The following is a 20,217-nucleotide window of genomic DNA, read 5'->3' as shown; positions in this document are numbered from 1 at the left end:
CTCTCGGTTTCTGTTGCTGCATGTTCTTAATACTATTTTACCTATCACCTATCTCCCCAAAACCCAAAACCCAAATATTCTATTCAATTTTTTTTATTTAACCAAAATTTTAGTTAAAAAGGAGACAATTCAAATTGTAATCTATTTAGGCAAGTGGTAGGGTATCTCTAGCATTAGAAGAAGCTACAAAAAAAAAAACACAATTTCGCAAAACCAAAATTTTTTCTCTAGGATCATAATTATTAAGCTGAGCTAAAAACGAAAACAAATTTTAACTAACTAAGAACGGACAAAATTTAAACAAGATCAAAGAAGGAAAATATGTACATTTTGGAAGAAAATCAAAGTCCACAAAATTTTAATGAATGAGAGGCAAAAATCAGACAAAAATGAACCACAGAGAATGAAAAAAAAAAATGGAAATAGGTTTCTAAGATGTTTTAATATATTTTGTAATAACAATGCTCAAGTGTTTTTCTTGCGGTTTCACACCAAAACTAAGCAATCAACAAAGGCAAAAGGGTTCTCAATGATAAGTTCCTCGAAAGGATTTGCCAATCATCGATCATAAGGCTCTATTGCTGAAAGATTCGTTTTGGGCACAACTACCTTTTCCGCTTGGCAGTGACAGTAGCCTCGTCTGTGGAGGACCTGGTGGTTCGCTTCCGTTTCTGGCTGGTTTGGGGCTTCTCTTCAGCGGTTTCTTCTTGGGATTCGGATGCCTTTGCCGGCTTCTTTTGGGCTTTAGGCTGTCTCTTTGTTTTGGCCAACTCTTTCGATTGATTTGCTTCCTTTGAGTCGATTTGAGGTGGCTCTTCCTTGGATTTCTGCTCCCCTTTGGATTTGGAAGTTGAAGGTACCTTTTTCTTTTTTGATAAAAACAATATTGTGTTAATTTTTTCTGGACTTATTGGACTTTCCTACCTCATTCGTTTGTGGTTCCTCCGTGGACACTGACTTCTTTGGGGATGTTACAGTCTCGGACTCCGGTAGATCAATTTTGGATGACTTCTGCTGGTCACCCAGAATTTCTACAATCCGATCGTATACCTCCTCCACAGTGGGAAACTTGAGGGCACGTGGTGGACCCCGCTTTAGACCCGACCAAAGTGCCACCTGCTCCGGCTTCCCCAGTCCGGCGCTTAAGCTCAACTCGAAGGCTCCTCGCCGCGGTGCTCCAAGTGCATTCAGCTGAAGCTGAAGGTGTTGGAGACCGCGCTCCCGGATAGCGGAGTGCAGCTCCTCCGCTCGACGACGAAAGACTCGTCAGGATCGGCAGTGCTCTACGTAGAGCACCGGCGCATTGGGATCCAACACTTCGGCTGCATCCCGCTCCACAACTGGCGCCTAGAAAATAGTTGGGAAATAGTTTTACCTATTGAAAAAACGTAGTATTTCAATCTTACCTCAGCTTTTTTGGTCCGTTTTGGTGGCATGATCCTAGACGGATTAGAATGTTCAAGTAAATGGCGCACTTCTTACTTGTCAGTGTTGCCAGATGGTGTAGAAACGCAGGGTGACAACGGCCTACAGCTCCATCCCTGGAACCTATCGATTTGCCGATAACAGACGTTAAGCGACGCGCGATTCGCAATCAAATTTAGTAAACATTTAATTTAATCAACAGAGTTGTAATTACGCCAAGATGTCGCACCTAATGCCACGACGGACCAGCGAGTTCCGTGCCGATGTACTGGAGGACCGCAGCACTACTGATAAGCGGCAAACCAGGTGAGTGATCCGGAATCCAACTGAGCAAGCCCCTCTAAGGCAATGCCTATCCTTTTCCAGGGCAACGAAGCGCAGTGTAGCCACGCACACTCCGTCCTCCAGCCAGGCGGTCCCCAGAAGGTAGGCACATCCATTCGCTAATCTAATGCATAGCCAGTAATGTCCCAAATCAATGTCCTGCAGGCCCTCTGCATCGCGTCTGCCACAGCCGCTCAACTTGGAGCGGGATCGGGCCAGTCAAATGGGCGTGACTCCCAAGCGAGGTAACCGATTTGTACCCTCCACCGCAGAGCGCGCCATTGCGCCACACTCCGACAAGAAATGGGTAGCGGAGCGGGCACAGCAGATCCTGGAATACCTGCATGACATTCAGCATAGCGAGGCGCCCACAGGGCTTATTGCGGATCTCTTCAGTCGGCCCGGTGGACTGCGGCATATGACCATCAAGCAATTTGTTTCCATTCTCAACTTTCTGTTCCATCACATCTGGCGCAATCGAGTGACTGTGGGCCAGAACCACGTCGAAGATATCACAAGCGCAATGCAGAAGCTGCAGTATCCATATCCGGTAAGCAGCACGAATGTACAAGGATACATTTAGATGTCCAGCATTCTCTTGATACTTAAATCCATTTGTGACTTACAGGTGAACAAATCATGGCTGGTATCGCCAACAACACAGCATTCATTCGGTCATGTGATCGTCCTGTTGGACTTTCTCATGGACTTCGTACCGCCTTTGCCCTCGTCGGATGAGTTAGAAGAGGAGTTTCCGTTTATGGAAACCATGGAGCAGCCCAGCTCGTATCTGAATAGCATGCACTGCGAGTCGACGGCCATTATGTCCACCACCCAGGCGCACGCCATCCAGCTAGACGAAGAGGTCAATGGCCTGCTTTTCGCAGAGGCTAGCAAATGTATTTCCCTGTGGGATCAGGAGCTCACCAAAGAGGAGGCCAAGCTGCAGGCGGAGACCAGGGATCAGGTGATCAACAAGAAGTGTGATTTGCCCGATCGCAAGGCTTTAGACCAGATAATCGGCGATCTGAAGACGAAGCTACAGCAATTAGAGAATACGCTGCATGATCCTAGCAACGACAATAAACTGAACAAGCTAGAACGACTTACCAAAGAGCACGACCAGCTCGCCCAACAGCTAGCTGCCAGTCAAGAGGACCTGCCCAAGCAGCTTAAGCTATTCGACCAGCTGTCTGCCCAGGCAGAAGAAATGCAGTCCAATCTCCGCCAGCAAATGAAGTATGAAAAGATCCTGGAGCAGGCGGTTAACAGCCAGAAGTACACAGCCCAGCAGTTGAAGGAGCTTCAAATGAAGTGCGACGATATGGAAAACTATTCCAAGGCTTATGATCGTCAGGTGAAGGAGGTGTCCGAGCTGGAGCTCCATCAGCAGGTAATGCTGTCGCGAGCCAAGCAAAAACAACTGGATTCCGTTGAGGTCTTCAACTCCCACGTGCGTCACCTGAGCATGGTGCCGGTAATTTGTGCCCTGATAAAGGGCGGCATTGGTCAGCAATCGGATCTTACTCTGCCGCTAAATCCCAATCAAAAGGATATTTCGGAGCGGGTACAGTGCCTGGAGCTGCTGCGAAAACTTCTACAGCAACATCGCCAGCAGAATATCGATCGGCGTCAGATGTTGGATCAGCAGGTGGCCAAAATAAAATCCGATTTCGTCGAGTTGGACACGGAAATTGCTACGTTGGACTCTCAATTGCGTGCGCAGAAGCAGCGCCTAACCAAAATGGAGGCCAGCTATCGGACCAAGCGGGAAATGCACGCGCAGCACCGGCAGCAGCTGCTGGAGGATCAGTATGACCAGATCGCCCGTCTGGGTGAGATGGAGAAGCGGGAGAAGGAGGCGCTGGAGAAGCTGCAAGCCAGCAAGCAAAGGAACGAAGATTTGCTCATCGCCGCCGAGCAGTTTCAGGAGCAGGATCTCAAGGCCCGCAACGAACACCTCGAGAAATGCGAGCAGAAGTTGGCAAAAGCGGAGAAGGAGCTGCAGGCCCTGGAATCAAAGGTCACCGCGTGTCAGGCCAAGCTGAGCGATGAGGAGCATAAGGTGTACTCCGCCCAGCTGCCATCCTTCCAGCCAGTGCTGCAGGCCATCAAGAAGCGTTGATCCAGATGTTTCGTTTCTTCCTTTTATGTATAATCCAGTTGATCTGTAAATGTAATGGTTTTTTTTAAAAGTACGATTGTTTCGTAAATGAAAAAGCAATGAAGCTGTCTACAAATGTTTTATGAAATGCATTTATTTTTGATTACATTTGAATTAGGTAAATTGAGTAGAACACTGTGGTTCCTGGACAAAGGAGGGGGTACTCCATAATATCAGATTTCTTAAGTTTTTTATTGCCACACGTATTGCGGATTCCATTACGGATCTCCGCTGCCATTTTTGGATTACAAATTGCACTTGGAACGGTTTAGCTTTACATGGTTATACATATACACTGAGTGGTGGGTGAATACGGCAAGGGTAACTTAAACGTAGGCATCTATAAATATTAAATTATATTATCTTTTGGCCAATTTTGTGTAGGTTAGTGTGCGATTGACTTGTGTCACAAAAAGTTGCAGGGGACAGTAACAAATGTATGCATTTATAGCAAAAGAAACATATAAATTGAATTATATGTGCATATTATTTCATTTGTGCGCACTTTTCGTATTTGTAAACATATAGTTGTATAACTAATAATTTGTCATTTTATTTTATTTCAAGTTTAAAGTCTAGATTTCAATATTTTGTTTAACAAATCGTTGGCTCCCGGTTTATATGTGAGTAGTGATAGTGGTAGTGGTAGTAGTAGTAATATTGTCCCTCGATCATAATTCCTAAGTTCTTTGTACCACAAGTCAACCAACTAGAGAATATGGGTATGGAAAAAAATTAGGGAAGTTCGAGTAGTAGTTATAAATTCAACATCGAGAATGAGACAATAATATGTTGCGTAATAAATAATTATCATTTAGCTTAGTTCAATTTTATACAATGCCCGATAGTGCTTACGTCCTCAGACAATGAAGACATCGCCACTGCTGCGCTCCACGGCCGAGGTGGCCACATCGCCGCCACATCCTGGCCGACCTTGACCGGCTTGACTTGCAGCCGAGATCTTGGGCTCCTCCGACTGATCGGCTTTGTCTAACAGCTCCGCCTCGCGTCCGATCTCAACGATGCCCTGCGGCTTGTCGCAGCTGGCGCTCTGTGACTCATGCGACTCGGGTGCTTCTTCCTGGCCAGCCAGGTGTATGCTAACACCCGCCATGTCAAGGTTCTCGGCGTCCTTGTGATTCTGGAATGTAACTGAGATCTCTTGCGCTGCAGCTCCTTCGCTCACATCCGCTTCCTGGCCATTGGCGCTGGTCGTGGGCGCTGCGTTTGCATTGGGCGGTGCCGTCGTGATGGATGACCACCAGCTGGAGAAGGCGCCCTTCGCTTGGGATATGGCACCGCCCACCGCACGACTCGTCGTGTTCACCGCCTGGTTGATTTTTCGCCCACTCTCGCTATTTTGCATGGTTCTGGAAATTCCAATTGTTTGGAAACTTAGTTTTGTTTTTCGATTGGTTTCTGGTTTATCACTTACTGTGCTAGTTTTAGTTTCATGTCCGCCACGGACAAAGTGCCGGCAAAGGGATGACCAGCGGGCAGGGCTTCAAAGAACTCGGGTTCGGGCCTAACGTCGTACCATTCCTGAAAGCATTGGGTGCGCTTGAAGGCGCCCATGAAATGCGCATTGAAATGATCGTTGTCCTTGGGCATGGCATCTAAATCAAAGAAACACATTTAGATTTGTTGGTACAACCAAAAGTTAAGAAGTTAGATGACAAGACCCACCTGGAGCCACAGCAGTTCGCAGGAGAGCCAGGATGTAGCCCTGAAACTGCTCCCGAATCCAGTACTCGCTGCCCTCCGCATCCTCCTTCGGCGACTGCACGTGCTTCATGATGTAGTCCATGTAGCGCAGATCCTCGGTGCTCAGCACCAGCTGGCGCCTAAGCTCCGGATCGTGTGCATCCAGATTGGCCGCTTCTATGTCCACTAGGACGTCAGCCAGCTGACGTTTCTGCTGGAAAAGAACGTTGGAGGTGCCGATGACATAGGAGAGCACCATGGGGTCGCTGAGCAGGTCCATGTACGGCAGCGACAGATACGGTAGGCAGAGATTGCCGCTGGCGAAGATGCTAACCGGTGCCCGATACTCATCCGGATTCACAGCGCACAAGGCGGCGAGGTTAGCTGTGGACGAAAGATTTCAGCAGGTCAGTTAAAAATATATAAATGGCTTAACTTAATAACGTTTTTTTATAGAACATTTCCAAACACTGCGTCACAGGTGTGTGTAAACTCCTATCTAGTATGATTCACTTATATGGCATGATGAAGGCGTAAATGATGAAATGGCTTAACAAAGGTTACAGTATTATTATAATGGAAGAATTCACAAAAATGATCCAATATCCAAGATCTACTAAAATTGCATGGGCTACTCACACGCCAGTGTGTCCACGCTGGCCTCTCTGGTCAGCGAGCTGTTCCTGCCGTTCGAGGAGTCCTGCGACTGCGAGTTTGGTGTGGAACGCGTTGACGTGTCATCGCCACTGGCCTGCTCCTCGCCTGCAGAGGCTGCGGATGAGACGAGCGCCAGCTCCTCAGCCTCGCCCTCCACCGCTGTGGCGCTCTCGGGCGTGAGTTTCTGCTCATCGGAGCCAGCGGCAACGGAAGCCACTGCCTCCAGTTCCGCCTCGGCTTCCGCCTGCGCCTCCCGCTGCAGGGAGTCGGTAAAATCCGGCATGGGCGACAGTGGTCGCGATGTGCGCACACAGGCCACCTCCTGGAAGCCCTTCTCCAGCAGCCGCGGCACCAGCGATGCCATGCCCAGGATCAGCACACACATTTGGCGCACTGGCGAACCGAAGCAGACCACGCGGCGCTGCAGCAGCATTAGTTTGAAGAGCATTAGCGTCTTGTGGCGCCAGTGGAGTACGAGCTCGCGCAGGGACAGGCCCACGTGAAAGTGGCGCAATGGGCGGCGGGATTCGTCGTCCTGGAGGCAGGCATTTAGCTGCTGATACGCCTTGACCAGCAGTTCCGTGCCGGAGAAGTCGCCCTGATCGAAAAATGCATCGGCAATGAGGGCTAGCTTCACCTCGATGTACCCGTAGATGGGCAGGCGGGCCAAAATGCACACGGACTTCTGAACGGTGCTGCGCGTGAGGTCCGCCGTCCGGATCTTGAGCTTCTCCACGCGTATCTGGCGATAGCAGGACACGCCGTAGATACTCGCAGCCGGCTCATACAAACTGGGCAGGTTGAAGAACACGGTGTCCTCGGCAAAGTTATGCGAGCCATCGGGCAGTGCCAGAGTGGGCAGGTACTTCCAGCCGGAGGGGCATTCGTGGCGTCCTGTGGAGCCCGAGATTAGCGGCGGATGCGAGAACTCCACCTGGCAGCCCAGCTTGTGGTGGAAGCCCACCACGAGGATGTGCAGGATGGGTGGCTTGTTCTCCGGCTCGCTGGCCATCGTTGTCCTTTTCCTTGTTCCACGGAGCAAGCGGTGTCCACCAAAAAAGCGTTTTTTGCCTGCAAAAAGAAAATCCAATTGGATTTGGCCACTACCGCATCGGCCCTCTCGCTCGCACTCGTGTAACCACGCCACGCAATTGTTATTCTATTTCGACCAACTCGCACTTATTGTCTTTGCAATTATTATCTGCCTGTCGTATTTAACTTTCTATCTGTACAATTTTTAAACGATTTTGTTTTTATTCTATTTTCTTGTTTGTGATAGCGTATCGATATCAGGAGGCGTTATTTTGTACTCCAATTAGATGTGCATTTGCCGGTTATCGATATGTTCGTCTCGACCAACGGCATTATCGACTACAACAGTACGAATATTGGCGGTTACTTTTGAATTTGGAATAACCATTTTTGAAGTAGTACAAATTTATAATATGACCTATCAACTATAAGCTTCGTAGTGCAACTTATTTGTGTATCTTTTTATTCTTTATTAAATCTTTACTAAATCTATACAAAAAATAAATCAATTCCAAACAGATGAGAACATACATAATCATTCAGATAAAATGAAAAAATAATTAATGAAGTTACAAAATTTATTCAAATTGACAAAAAAATGCATTTATTCAATACAAAAAATCTCTTTGTTTACACATAGCACATACATATACAACTTACCAGCATGATTTTCTTAAAACAATCATTATGTTAAAATAAGTGTAACATTTTGGTTTCAATAGCGATATCGTTAGCTTGACTACTGGGTAATATTTAATACACATTTCCAAGTGTCAACAAGGCGAAAGCGAAGTCAAAAACAAATTCTGAAAATAAACGTGTAATACTATACATATAGTAGACGGAGCATTAGGTACTATATAGCCAGACTGTGTATGATGGCTCTTTTCTTAAACGTTTTTATATTTTCTGCTGTTTTCATTTCGGGGTTTCTTCTATGTGTTTTTTTCTTATGGATTTTTCCGTTGTTTTTCTTTTTCGTGTGTTTTTTTTTTTGCTTTTTTTAATTGGTTCGTTTTCATTTCATTTAATTTAGTTAGAGCGTATTTTTAAATCGAACATCCAACATATAGATTCTAAAATTGGCACACATCGGGTTGTTTGTTCTTTACAAAATATGTTTGCCTGACCTGATCTTATTCATTGAAAACTTTATGAAACATATATTTAGATATAAATTTAACTCGATGCATTAATTTAATATGGTAAATGATTTGCAGTTAATTATATAAAACTCTAAATATTATGTTGACTAAAATCTGGAATTGGAAATAAATTATTTTAGGCTTTTAACTGCTTTTCATATTTCATACACAGTAGAAAAGTATGAAACTGACACAAATTTGTTGGCTAATTTTTATGCTTGCACTGGATACCATCAATTCAAATTATTCGATACTTTGGATGGTCTTTTCATTCATATAATCCCTCAGTTATCTTGTCTGAAATCAAATATTTTTCCAGATCTTGGATAATGTTTATGTTATTCCTGATCTATGCACATATTACCCACAGTTGCCCGTAAACATCGCCCCAGAAAGCTAACCTATAGATAGACATATAGAAGATATTTAAACAAACACATATACGCGCATACTTTAATATATATCTATATATTTTCTTTTTTTTTATATCGGGCGTTCTTCGTGCATACGATCGGCACTAAAAACCGAAGGCTACATACGAAAAGCGCCCACACAAAATGGCCAAAAATAGAACAACAAAAATTCGAAACTGTGCTATTTGTTATTCCCTGATTTTCGAATTTTCTAACTTTCTGATGTTCGGACATTCAGAAGATGATGCGAATTGAAAATTACTTGAAGGCATACGGCATACCCGAAACCCACTTTCACGCCCACATCTGCACATGTCCGTACTTTTGGTGTACGGATTACGGATCACTGAGCCATTTGGCCCGATGTTTGCAATAAGTTCATAGTTGTTTATTGAACGGAAGATGTTATGTGAATCCAGCCCAGGCAGATGGCAGCCAAAAATGAAACCCAACTAGAAACCGCTTACAGATGCTGCATATATCTGGACACAACTCCAACGGACCATTTCATGCACTAAATCCCCGAAAATTCCACCTGCCCACCTGTGTCCCATTGCGATTCTGTAGTTTTGTGCTTTTTGGCAAGCCATGCACAATACCTAGACCGTACTGAACTACCCACACACACACTTATCTGCATATCTGCTGCATTTCGCAGAGGTGCAGATACAAAAATGTTCTAAATTTAAGACACTTGGTAACCAAAAACGAAATCAAAACAAATGGCAAAACTGTGCGACGATATAGTAATTTTACTTTACTTTTTTAATATATATTTTTAAAATAATATTAAACATCTTGCTTATGCAAGTATTTAAGAGATTCCACTAAGACTTTAAATATTAACTCTACAACCGAATGTAAATATAAGGATTTTATTTAAGTATTTTGCTACAGCAATTTATTACTTAAAAATAAAAAAAAGAATGAATTTGCAATATGCTTCTATTTATACCTAAGAAGATACTAGTCTAAACGAAATTTGTTTTTTATTCTTGTAGAATTTTAATTACATATTTAATTCTATACAAAGAATTTTTTCATTCATGATGTAAACGATACGAAATATATGAAAATCGATGTAGTACAAAGTACATTTCAACAAAATATTATAAGTTTACAAGAATGTATATTGTTCGCTATTATTTTATGGATAACAATACAGAACAGACTATGTTTCACTACCCTACTTAATACGAATATTTCACATTGGGTAATGATGTGTATTAAATTATGCGAAAAATTATACTTTTCAGGAAAAATTAAATATAGGGAAAAGAGATTTTATCAAATTCTTCCAATTGATTTGGTGAATTTTGAAATAAAAGTACAACAAAAAGAATGAATCAAATTCGATAGCTGAAACCAAGGGCTGTAAGGTGCGTAAGTGTATCTGAAACTATTTGGCAGAAGTATCTGAAGAAGAAAAAAGAAGAAAATAAAAAATAGCATAGCAAAAGGAGAAAAATAAAAAAGAAAATCGGAACAATGACGAATAGATTCAAGTGTTAGACAAATGGCAATGCGATGGGGCCACCTAAGGCCGTTCGACGTCAGCAGTTCGATCGCGATATAGATATAGGTAAATAAATATACATATACAATATATATAAATTTTTTAGGGCGTGCACTCTGGGGTTCAAATGCTGCAACGATCCGCTGAGGAATCCAAACTATATGTGCTATATATCGTCATGTATGTACATACATATGTACGTATGTTTGTACAAATACATGCGGCAATATATGCAGGCCGACTTTTTAATGGCTGCGAAATTTATGTTCTACGATATTTGATTCCAAAAACAAATGTGTAAAAAGCCGCCAACGCTCCGAACGTCCGCATAGGCTATATACTTATGATCTAGTTATGTGCGTGTTCTACATGGCCTACAATATATATCGTATGCCTCATCTCGCTCTGGCCAAAATGGAAAATTGGAAAAGACTCAACGTTGGCTGTGTGCGTGTGCAAGTTTATGTTTCAGCAGCAGCCCACCTGAAAAATCCCCGAAAAACACATTCAACACATCCACACACATTCAACACACTACAGGCGCCCAGGCACCCACCACCACCCACTTGTTGCCACATCGGCCAGCGATATGTGGCATATAGCGCTGGCCTGCTTGCACCCGTGTCTTGCTATTGGCTATATAGAATGGCGATCGGTGTGTGCGTGGAAATGGCTTTTCCGCGAACGCGACGAAAAATTCTTTAACATAACGTGTAGCAGCGCTTTTCATCGTCAGTTTGGTTAGTCGAACCGCAGCATTCGCTCCTACGACGTCAGCTGCTCGGACTTCAATTCAATTTGTTTTTCTCCCTAAGTAAGTTTTTTTTTTTTCTGTTTCTGCTCTACTGCTGCTTCACATCTCCTTCAAATGCTGCATCACCAAAAAAATCAAAAAAAAAAAAAAATGTAATAAACTTGTGTGCCTAAAAACGAAAAGAAAGTTATCAAAAACGAGAAAACCAAATCCTTTGGGATTGAACCACGAACCACGAACCGAACATCAACAAAAGAAAGTTACGAATTGGAAAATCCTAGTGTTATATAACTTTTGATTTTTTTTTTTAAATTTTTTTAAAGTGCAATCTACGAACAAATAGTGCGATAAAATGACTTGAAAGCCAACGAAACGAACTCTGAAGCCAAATTTTTCAAAAAACCTTTTTTTTCAACTTTTTTTTTTTGTCATAATGGCTAAAGGCTATAAATAATTTGAAAAAATTCGCCCAGGCATTGGCGACGCCAAAAACAATATTCAACGGCAACTACAACAACAGGATTAGCCGCAGCAGCAACAACAACAACAAAATGCAAAAGCAACAACAATGCCAGACAGGAATATATACATATACATATATAAATACATTATATATAGCTAAGCAATTCAGAAAGTGTTATATGATCTGAGAGGAAAAGTTCTCAAATTTTTTTCAACGAATTTTAAAAATAAATTCGATTTGTATGGGTGCGCGAGTGTGTTTTTACCTTGGCAAAATGTCCAAGATACACTCACATACACGCACACTCACACACACACACACACTCACAGATACGCAGAGGGAAAACTTTTTCTATAGCTTTCCGCGCAGGCGCCAATCAGATGTTAGAGATATAGAAGGCGAAAATGAGACGCAACTATCGCCACCCACACAAGATCGAGAACTGAGATCTGGAGATTTTTGGAGGATATATGTATAGGACTATAAATGGAAGCAGGGCAGAGATAGATCGAGTTATAGAAAGGGAAATTTGTAAAGCAAATTCGATAAGGATAAACAGGAAGTAGGTTAGATTTGAATTATGAAAATTATGAACTTGAAAAGAGAAGGAGTTGAACTCAAAAGACATGTTTTTGAAAGCATACCACAAAAATGTCAGATTTGTCGTATATGTCAGTACTATAAGACGATAGACGTATATTCTTTAAGATCTATAGTCTACCAGTTTTAACAGTTAGGTTAATAAAACCAGGTGCATTATATAGAGGTATTCCAGAACTTTTCCATTTCGCATCATTTCCATGCACTTCTCGCCGCAACTGACCCAGTTTATCTACAGCTAAAAATATAAGCCGAGTATTTGCATTTAAATAGTGCAAAAGTGCACAGATTATGGAAATAGAATATTCATATTCATAGAAATGTGAAATATATAAATTCGTGGCATAATAACTAGCATATATATTAGCGATCTATGAATGGCATTTGATTTGATTTTCTATTCATTTTACACCAGTACGCCCTGATATATATGCATATATGTAAATTCAAAAGCTTCTCTAGATTTTCTGATTTAGTGCCAAGGTAAAAAAAACGAAACATTTTCAAAAAAGGCTTTCGCCGAAGCTTTTTTTGATGTTTTCGGAAGCTTTCGGCTTTCGGGAAATTCAATACTGCCCCAAAGTCTATTTATAATTGAGAAAAAATCGGAGGAAAAAGAAAAAACCACCGATATACATAGATTGGACTACGACTCTCTCCTTCGCACACACACAGATATAGATGTAGATATAGATAGCATGGGAAATTAAATAATTTTAGAGCAGAGCGTACGGAATTTATTGTTTTTTTTTTCTTCTTCAATTTGGAAGATTATGATGTGAGAACGAGACATTGTTGCCGGCTATAAAAAGACAGGTCGCCCTGCCTACATATACACAGCAGAATCGCATATATATAGGGCGACAGAGCCGTCTAATTATAGAGTTATCGCTGGGCCATCAAAGGCTGCTTCAAGTACAGTGAAACCCTGAATAGAAAATAGAAAAGGGGTTATCGAAAGGGCAATCATTAGTTGATTTGTTAATAATATTATATCCGTTGGTACACCTGCATTTCGATATTATTCTATTGTTGTTGCTGCTTTTGTTGGATAAATGGTTTATATTTAATTGTGCATAAATAATATCAATCGAATTATATTTGAAAAGTACCACAATCTTTTCTGTTCCATTACATTGGCTGCTTCATTTCATCTCAAATACTTGTATGCCCAAACTAAAGGAATATTTTTCTCTTCTGTATTTTGTTATTGCAGGTTTTTTCAACCCTAAACCGTAGCCATGTCCGACGATGAAGAGTACACGTAAGTAGAACCCATGGGAAAAATGGGAGACGATGCAAATATTAAGTATACGACGCGTATGACCGCGTACAAAAGTTTAAAGTGTGTAAAAGTAAACAGTTGACTTAAGTAAAGTAGCAAAGTTAAAGAGAGGTATTCGAAGGTCTCGTTTGAACCCTTATTGTTATACATACTAACTAATTCAACGATCAGATTTTTGTGGATTTTTGTAAGAGAACTTTTTGTAATCACGTTTACCAGTGGCACCTATTTTGATCTGTACTCCTTTCTCTCTATTTCCACGCATTGTCATCCTTGAACCCGAACCGATATACCGACCACGATCCCAAAAACCTCCAAAATCACAACCACAACCACAACCTGAACCCATGAATCTGTTCGAACAACCGCTAATGTTGTCGTTTCGTTTCTTTTGAAATCAACAACTAATAACAATCAACAACTATTCAACAAACAACCACACGACAATTCAACAACAATTCAACAATATCACCTCTGCACCCGTGTGCCGTGTGTAACCCTGCACTTTCACTCCAAAATATATATATAAAAAAAAAAAACACCATATTCAAAAATCTAAAACCAAAAAATATCAAAAAAAAAAACTGAATTCGTTTAATTACGAACTCGAAAGCAGCTCCGAGGAGGAGGAGGTTGTCGAGGAGACCCGCGAGGAGACGTAAGTACATTTTTGTTGCCGATTTTTGTCAACATCTTTTGTTGGTTTTGGTGCAGCAGCCTAAAGAACTCGATTGGTGTTCACTTATGTCTATATTTTTTTTTTTTTTGCCATAACTATAACCAAGTTTTTGATTTTTTTCGAAACCGAACCTTGCCCACCATTTTGTATTCCAAATTTTCTATATGTGTTGTATTTTGTCAATGTCTGCAAAAAAAAAACCATCCCTTTTTTTGAAATTGGTAGAAATATGTATTCCCCAAAAAAGATAAAAACAAAAAAACACCCAGAAACCCCGAAACCAACCCAACATTTTTGTTTTGTGTACTCGTCTGTAAATAATTTTATTTGTTTATTAATTTTTCTTTAGTTATTATTTTATATTTTGTTGTGTGTACATTTTTGTTATTTCTTTTGGTTTTTGTTTTCAATGTGTTGTTGTGTGTGTCTATAAAAACCAAAATTGAATTTAGAATTAAAAGTATACGATCACAAAAACAATATCCGATAATTGTACAAAATTTACTAATGGAACCCGAGAGCAAACCCCACCCACCCACTGTTCACCCCACACACCAACTCAAGCAGCGAGTTCATAGTTCATACCCTCCACCCCCAAAACCTAGCGAAAAATTGGCAAATTGTGTATATAAAAGCTGTGTGTATCCCCACCACCACCACCCACATGTGTATGAAACTGTGTTCAAAATAATGGTAGTAGTAGTTATTTATAAACAAAAAAAATTGGCATAATGAATAGCAAAATATTACGTATACGTAGTTCGCAAAAGTAATCGTTTTCTGCAGTAAAATGGTAGAAAATCTATCCAAATAATCCAATTAACTAAAATACCTACTTATATTTAATGATCATTAAAAATTGCAGGCAATTGCACTATTATTTTGAACCCAGTCGGTTTTTTACTATGTATTTTTGTATCACTTGTAACACGTCTTTTGTCTATCTGTCTATCTATTTATACCATCGTATCTCCCGACTCTCCCCACAAGATAATACATTTCCAAAGCCGTCAAACGCAATTTCCAAATTCTAAAACAAAAGACTTTTGACCAAAAGTTAACTTTCTGCCTATCGCTGGCCTGGCTTAGCAAGTGTTGTTGCCTATAAGACTTGGAAATCATTGATATCAATTCTGTTTATCTCTCTCTTTCTCTCTTCCATCTCTTTTTGATCTCGTTCTTGTTGCAGGAAGTAAGTAAATTGTGTGAGAAACCAATGAAACGAAGAAAGAAAGACCTATAAAGATCCCACATATCTGTATAAAAGTTTTTTTTTTCCTAAATTACACTTTGCCTGGCCCCAAAATTATGTGCTCGTTTGCCAATTTCTGAAACAAATTGAAACAAAATTTCAAGTTTTTGTGTGTGCATTTCTGCTCCATATGCATCAGAGAACCAGTTCCAGTTCCAGAACCAGAACCAGAACCAGCTCCAGTACCAGTTCCAGTTCATACTGTACAAAGATTCGTTGCTTGGAATCATTTTTGAGTTTTCTTTAGAACAACAACCAACCAGAAAACAACAAACAAAACCAAACCAAAAACAATTACGTACCTACCATTACAAAATTAATTTGTCTTTTCAACCTTTTATGCAAATATCTCTCTATATATATTATCCATCTTATCTTCTTCTTTCATTCCGTTTACCAAAAATAAAACAAAAAAAATGAAACAACAAACAAACCAATATATTTTGCAAATGAATTTTTTAAAACAACAAACCGTTTTTCTCTTTCTTTTCAACGTTCCTTTTTGTTTGAAAACTGAAATAACGAAAACAATCGCATTTTGTATGAACTTTTCGAACCGAAACCCACAACAACTATCAATCAATCAATCAATCAATCGAAACCATCGTGAATTTGTCAATTTTTGAAACACAAAACCAATATATATATATATATAAATAAAAATATCACCACCTCCATGTTTGTTGCCACCTCAATGCCTCACGTATAGAAAACCACCTCAGACACCAGCCGAGTAAGTCTATGTACAAAAAACAAATGTGAACAACAAATGAAACCAGAACGCTAACCAAGACTAAACCCTTAGAGTTATCTTAAGATCGTCCCCGATTAATCCGCCTGTGCGTGTCCAGTAAACCACTCAAAACCAAAAAAAAAAACAAAAAAAAAAAATGAAATTAAAAAATAAATAAAATAGTTTCTAAGGTGTAAACTGTACCTCTGTAGCAAGCACTACTCAACACAAACTCTTACTCACCACAACTCACCACTCCAGTGCCATCGAAGCAATTCCCCCTATCTTTTTTGGTGTGTTTCTGTTCTGTTTCTGTTTTTTTTTTTTATAACTAGAGTAGTAGTATTGCCATACGTAGAATGTAGTTATCTAATGCTTTCTCACATCAGCACTTTGGTGGATACTAATTGTAAAAACAACTCTTTGACTTTCGGAACCGAATCGAACCAAATAATCTAAATATAATCACCAAACAAAAAAACAGGCCGTTAGAAATTCCGTCAAAATTCTGTAATTAATGTTTAGTGCCTAGACATTACTCGTAGTACTAGTGGCTATCGAATAGATCACAACCTGACAGATTAAACTAATCGAGTTCTTTCTCATTCCCGCCACCCCTCACTTACCGTCACGATCATCAGAGGAGAGGGCGACCCAGAGTTCATCAAGCGTCAGGACCAGAAGCGCTCCGACCTCGATGATCAGCTGAAAGAATACATCACCGAGTGGCGCAAACAGAGATCCAAGGAGGAGGATGAGCTGAAGAAGCTGAAGGAGAAGCAGGCCAAGCGCAAGGTCACCCGCGCCGAGGAGGAGCAAAAGATGGCCCAGCGCAAGAAGGAGGAGGAGGAGCGCCGTGTCCGTGAGGCTGAGGAGAAGAAGCAGCGCGAGATCGAGGAGAAGCGCATGCGTCTCGAGGAGGCCGAGAAGAAGCGCCAGGCTATGCTGCAGGCCATGAAGGACAAGGACAAGAAGGGCCCCAACTTCACCATTGCCAAGAAGGATGCAGGCGTGGTAATTATATGAGATTCCATCAATGCCGGTTGCTGATACGCCTCCGTTCTCCCGCCTCCCCCCATTTGTCTCTCTCTCTCTTCCTGTTTTCGTTTTCTTTCTTTTTTCGTTCTTTTTATTTTATTTATTTGATTCCAAATCAATTCCATATCAACTCCTCATTTGTCACCCGTCGTGTCCATCGATCATCAATCGCCCTAATCGTCGGTTTTTGGAACTCATCGAACTCATTTGTAATCCTTAATCGTTTGTGTTGCGCCCGAATCGATCATTCACAATTGTCAATCGTTTGTATTTTTTGGCTCCATCGATCATTTACAATCGTTATTCCTTTTTGTATGTGATGCAAAAATTCATTATCGATTATTTGTGATTGCATAAATCGATCATTCCGACATTTCTCAATCGTTAATCGTCTGTGTTCACATCGATCGCTTAAAATATGCATTTAAAACACTACACTGTAATGTGAAACTGAAACAACAAAACATTTTTTTTTGTTTTCTTTTTTCTTTTACACAACAAACAAAACAAAACAAACAAACACACGCATGTACACACACCAAACACGAACAAACAATATATCACTTTGTTTTGCGCTCTTTTCTCTGTGTGTGTCTATCTCTCTCACTGTTTGTCTCTCACCACGTTTGTACCGCACGTACCAAAAATCAAAAATCAAATCTCAAAAATCCGAAAAATCAAAAATATATATATATATATATATAAAAACACAACGAAATGTGTCTGCTATGCAAAACAAAACTAAAAACCAAATATTAAAACGCATCCTGCGCGAAATTCGAATCGAACCAAAAAAAAAAAAAAAAACTCGCCACATGAAACAAAAAATAGTTGGGACTCTCGTCCGCCGCCATGGAACGCAACAAGACTAAGGAACAGTTGGAGGAGGAGAAGAAGATCTCGCTGTCGTTCCGCATCAAGCCCTTGGCCATCGAAGGATTCGGCGAGGCTAAGCTGCGCGAGAAGGCCCAGGAGCTGTGGGAGCTCATTGTCAAATTGGAAACTGAGAAGTATGACTTGGAAGAAAGGCAGAAACGTCAGGACTACGATGTGAGTACCCCTTTTGGCTGTGGCCCATAATCCTCTAGGGATCACAATTACTGACCAGCCATCCATCCATTAACAGTTGAAAGAGTTGAAGGAAAGACAGAAGCAACAGCTCAGGCACAAAGCCTTGAAGAAGGGTCTCGACCCGGAAGCTTTGACTGGCAAATACCCGGTAAGTTAGCCTTACAATTTCCGATCCCTGGCTCACATAGCTAACGTGGTACTCTGCCCCACAGCCCAAGATTCAAGTCGCCTCCAAGTATGAGCGACGTGTGGACACCCGCTCTTATGACGACAAGAAGAAGCTCTTCGAGGGTGTAAGTATTTGGTTTACCTTTCTATAGCTAACTATTCTTGGGTATTTTTTTGGGTTGCCTCTTTGTAACTGTAACTGTATCAATATTACGCACATTTAGGGCTATAATACGGTCTATGCGGAAACCTTAGAAAAGACCTGGCAAGAAAGACAGGAAAGATTCACTCAGCGCACAAAATGTAAGCGTCCGCTGAAATATTCACGTCTACGTGTCTCTCTTCTTCTGTATCTATCTATCTATTGTTTTATGTTTACATCATAAACTATGTTTTTTGTTCGTATCACTACCACCGAAAGTACAGTCATGTAAAAAGGCTGAGGTGGTTCAAAACACTACTAAAAGTACAGTCACGTCAAAAGATGGGGAGGTTGTGAAGCTTTTTCAAGTGAAGGCTGGGTATTTAGCGGGCTAACGAAAGTAAAGTCACATTTGAAGCACTTACGAAAGTACAGTAACGTCAAAAGGTTGGGTCGTTAATGCAATTACGTAACAGAATTGACAAGAAACTGGGGTATTTTCTGGTCTTTCTGGGAGGCTGACAACCAATAACGCACCTAACGTCTACTCTCTTTTTATCTCTTTCTATGTTTTATGTACCATATTTCATAATTGTCAACTGTATGTTGTACTGTGCTCATAAAATCACACACCAACACATGAACACAACACTGTTACACACAGGGCTGGGATGAGATCTCCAAGGACTCGAACGAGAAGATCTGGAACGAGAAGAAGGAGCAATACACCGGCCGTCAAAAATGTATGTACTTTAGATCAGATGCGAGTTATGTAGCGAGTTATGCTGGGAAAAATGGGGCTCAACTGTACCCCTAAAAAAAGGGAGGACGAACAACAGAACAACATTCATCAATTTGTTCATTGTCGTGCTGTGTTTTTATTTTAATTTGTTTTTTCTGTTTCCTGTCGATCAATTTTGATTCTATCTATTTCGATTTGCACCAGTGATATGCTAATTGTTTCAATACTTGTAATCCATAGCCAAACTGCCAAAGTGGTTCGGCGAGCGACCAGGCAAGAAGGCCGGTGAGCCCGAGACACCCGAAGGCGAGGAGGACGCCAAGGCCGATGAGGACATCGTCGAGGATGATGAGGAGGTCGAGGAGGAGGTCGTCGAGGAGGAGGATGAGGAGGCCGAGGAGGATGAGGAGGAGGAGGAGGAGGAAGAGGAGGAGGAAGAGGAAGAGGAGGAGGAAGAGGAGGAGGAGGAAGAAGAGGAAGAGGAGGAGGAGGAATAGACCAATCCACACTCTGGGCCCGCCCTCGCGCACCACTTTCCTTCACCACTTTTCGTAAAAACAAACACTACATTTAAATACCAAAGCCAAACAATTTTAATAAAAGTAAAAGAATGAACTAAGTAGTTATGATATCTTAGCTTATTCGCCCAACAACTTGCTATTCAAAATCAAAAACTCAACATCTTTTTTTATTGAATCGAGAAATGTAAGATTTCTTTTAAAATAAAACATCAAAACCAACACCAACTAAGTCAAATACTAGCAAAAACCAAAAACAAGCAACCAAAAAAAAAAGATAAGCAATCGAGATATTAAAGTGTGTTATGGCATCATATCTATGAAAACTTCCTGTTGTTTGTGTGCATGTCTGTGTGTATCGATCGGGTCTCCAGATCATCGTCGTTAAAGTG

The 20,217-nt window shown here is 41.1% G+C and overlaps 4 protein-coding genes across 24 annotated transcripts; 2 read left to right on the top strand and 2 right to left on the bottom strand.

The window, feature by feature from the left end:
* Window positions 1-423: 423 nt before the first annotated feature.
* LOC6524633 (selenoprotein BthD) lies at window positions 424-1,515 on the bottom strand. The gene is made up of 3 exons (XM_002100454.4): window positions 1,407-1,515; window positions 925-1,347; window positions 424-866 (listed from the first exon to the last, which is right to left on the bottom strand). The coding sequence occupies exons 1-3, from the start codon at window positions 1,434-1,436 to the stop codon at window positions 606-608; spliced, it is 714 nt and encodes a 237-aa protein (XP_002100490.3). The 5' UTR covers window positions 1,437-1,515; the 3' UTR covers window positions 424-605.
* A 40-nt stretch (window positions 1,516-1,555) lies between these two features.
* On the top strand, window positions 1,556-4,001 carry LOC6524632 (unconventional myosin-XVIIIa). The gene is made up of 4 exons (XM_002100453.4): window positions 1,556-1,731; window positions 1,792-1,851; window positions 1,915-2,299; window positions 2,378-4,001. The coding sequence occupies exons 1-4, from the start codon at window positions 1,646-1,648 to the stop codon at window positions 3,872-3,874; spliced, it is 2,028 nt and encodes a 675-aa protein (XP_002100489.1). The 5' UTR covers window positions 1,556-1,645; the 3' UTR covers window positions 3,875-4,001.
* An 85-nt stretch (window positions 4,002-4,086) lies between these two features.
* LOC6524631 (late secretory pathway protein AVL9 homolog) lies at window positions 4,087-7,590 on the bottom strand. Its single transcript, XM_002100452.4, has 4 exons — window positions 6,257-7,590; window positions 5,600-6,001; window positions 5,349-5,529; window positions 4,087-5,283 (listed from the first exon to the last, which is right to left on the bottom strand). Exons 1-4 carry the CDS (start codon window positions 7,284-7,286, stop codon window positions 4,773-4,775), a joined length of 2,124 nt encoding a protein of 707 aa, XP_002100488.1. The 5' UTR covers window positions 7,287-7,590; the 3' UTR covers window positions 4,087-4,772.
* Window positions 7,591-11,080: 3,490 nt separating this feature from the next.
* LOC6524630 (troponin T, skeletal muscle) lies at window positions 11,081-20,151 on the top strand. Of its 21 annotated transcripts, none has more exons than XM_015190307.2 (10): window positions 11,081-11,194; window positions 13,414-13,461; window positions 14,096-14,140; window positions 16,123-16,146; window positions 16,788-17,157; window positions 18,016-18,234; window positions 18,311-18,403; window positions 18,468-18,548; window positions 18,648-18,726; window positions 19,548-20,151. In XM_015190307.2, the coding sequence occupies exons 2-10, from the start codon at window positions 13,439-13,441 to the stop codon at window positions 19,802-19,804; spliced, it is 1,191 nt and encodes a 396-aa protein (XP_015045793.1). In that variant the 5' UTR covers window positions 11,081-11,194; window positions 13,414-13,438; the 3' UTR covers window positions 19,805-20,151. The 21 variants fall into 21 exon arrangements, with proteins under 21 accessions (XP_015045793.1, XP_039226103.1, XP_039226107.1 ...); XM_039370173.1 differs by lacking the exon at window positions 18,648-18,726 and adding an exon at window positions 19,230-19,308 and having other exon boundaries at window positions 11,082-11,194; window positions 14,099-14,140; XM_002100451.3 differs by lacking the exon at window positions 18,648-18,726 and adding an exon at window positions 19,230-19,308 and having other exon boundaries at window positions 11,082-11,194; window positions 14,099-14,140; window positions 16,788-17,160.
* Window positions 20,152-20,217: the final 66 nt, after the last annotated feature.

Source organism: Drosophila yakuba, chromosome X (assembly GCF_016746365.2).
Source record: "Drosophila yakuba strain Tai18E2 chromosome X, Prin_Dyak_Tai18E2_2.1, whole genome shotgun sequence".
In the NCBI taxonomy this organism is placed as follows: Eukaryota; Metazoa; Arthropoda; class Insecta; order Diptera; family Drosophilidae; genus Drosophila; species Drosophila yakuba.
Note: the sequence above shows the minus strand (reverse complement) of the source record. Positions and strands in the feature narration are given on the sequence as shown.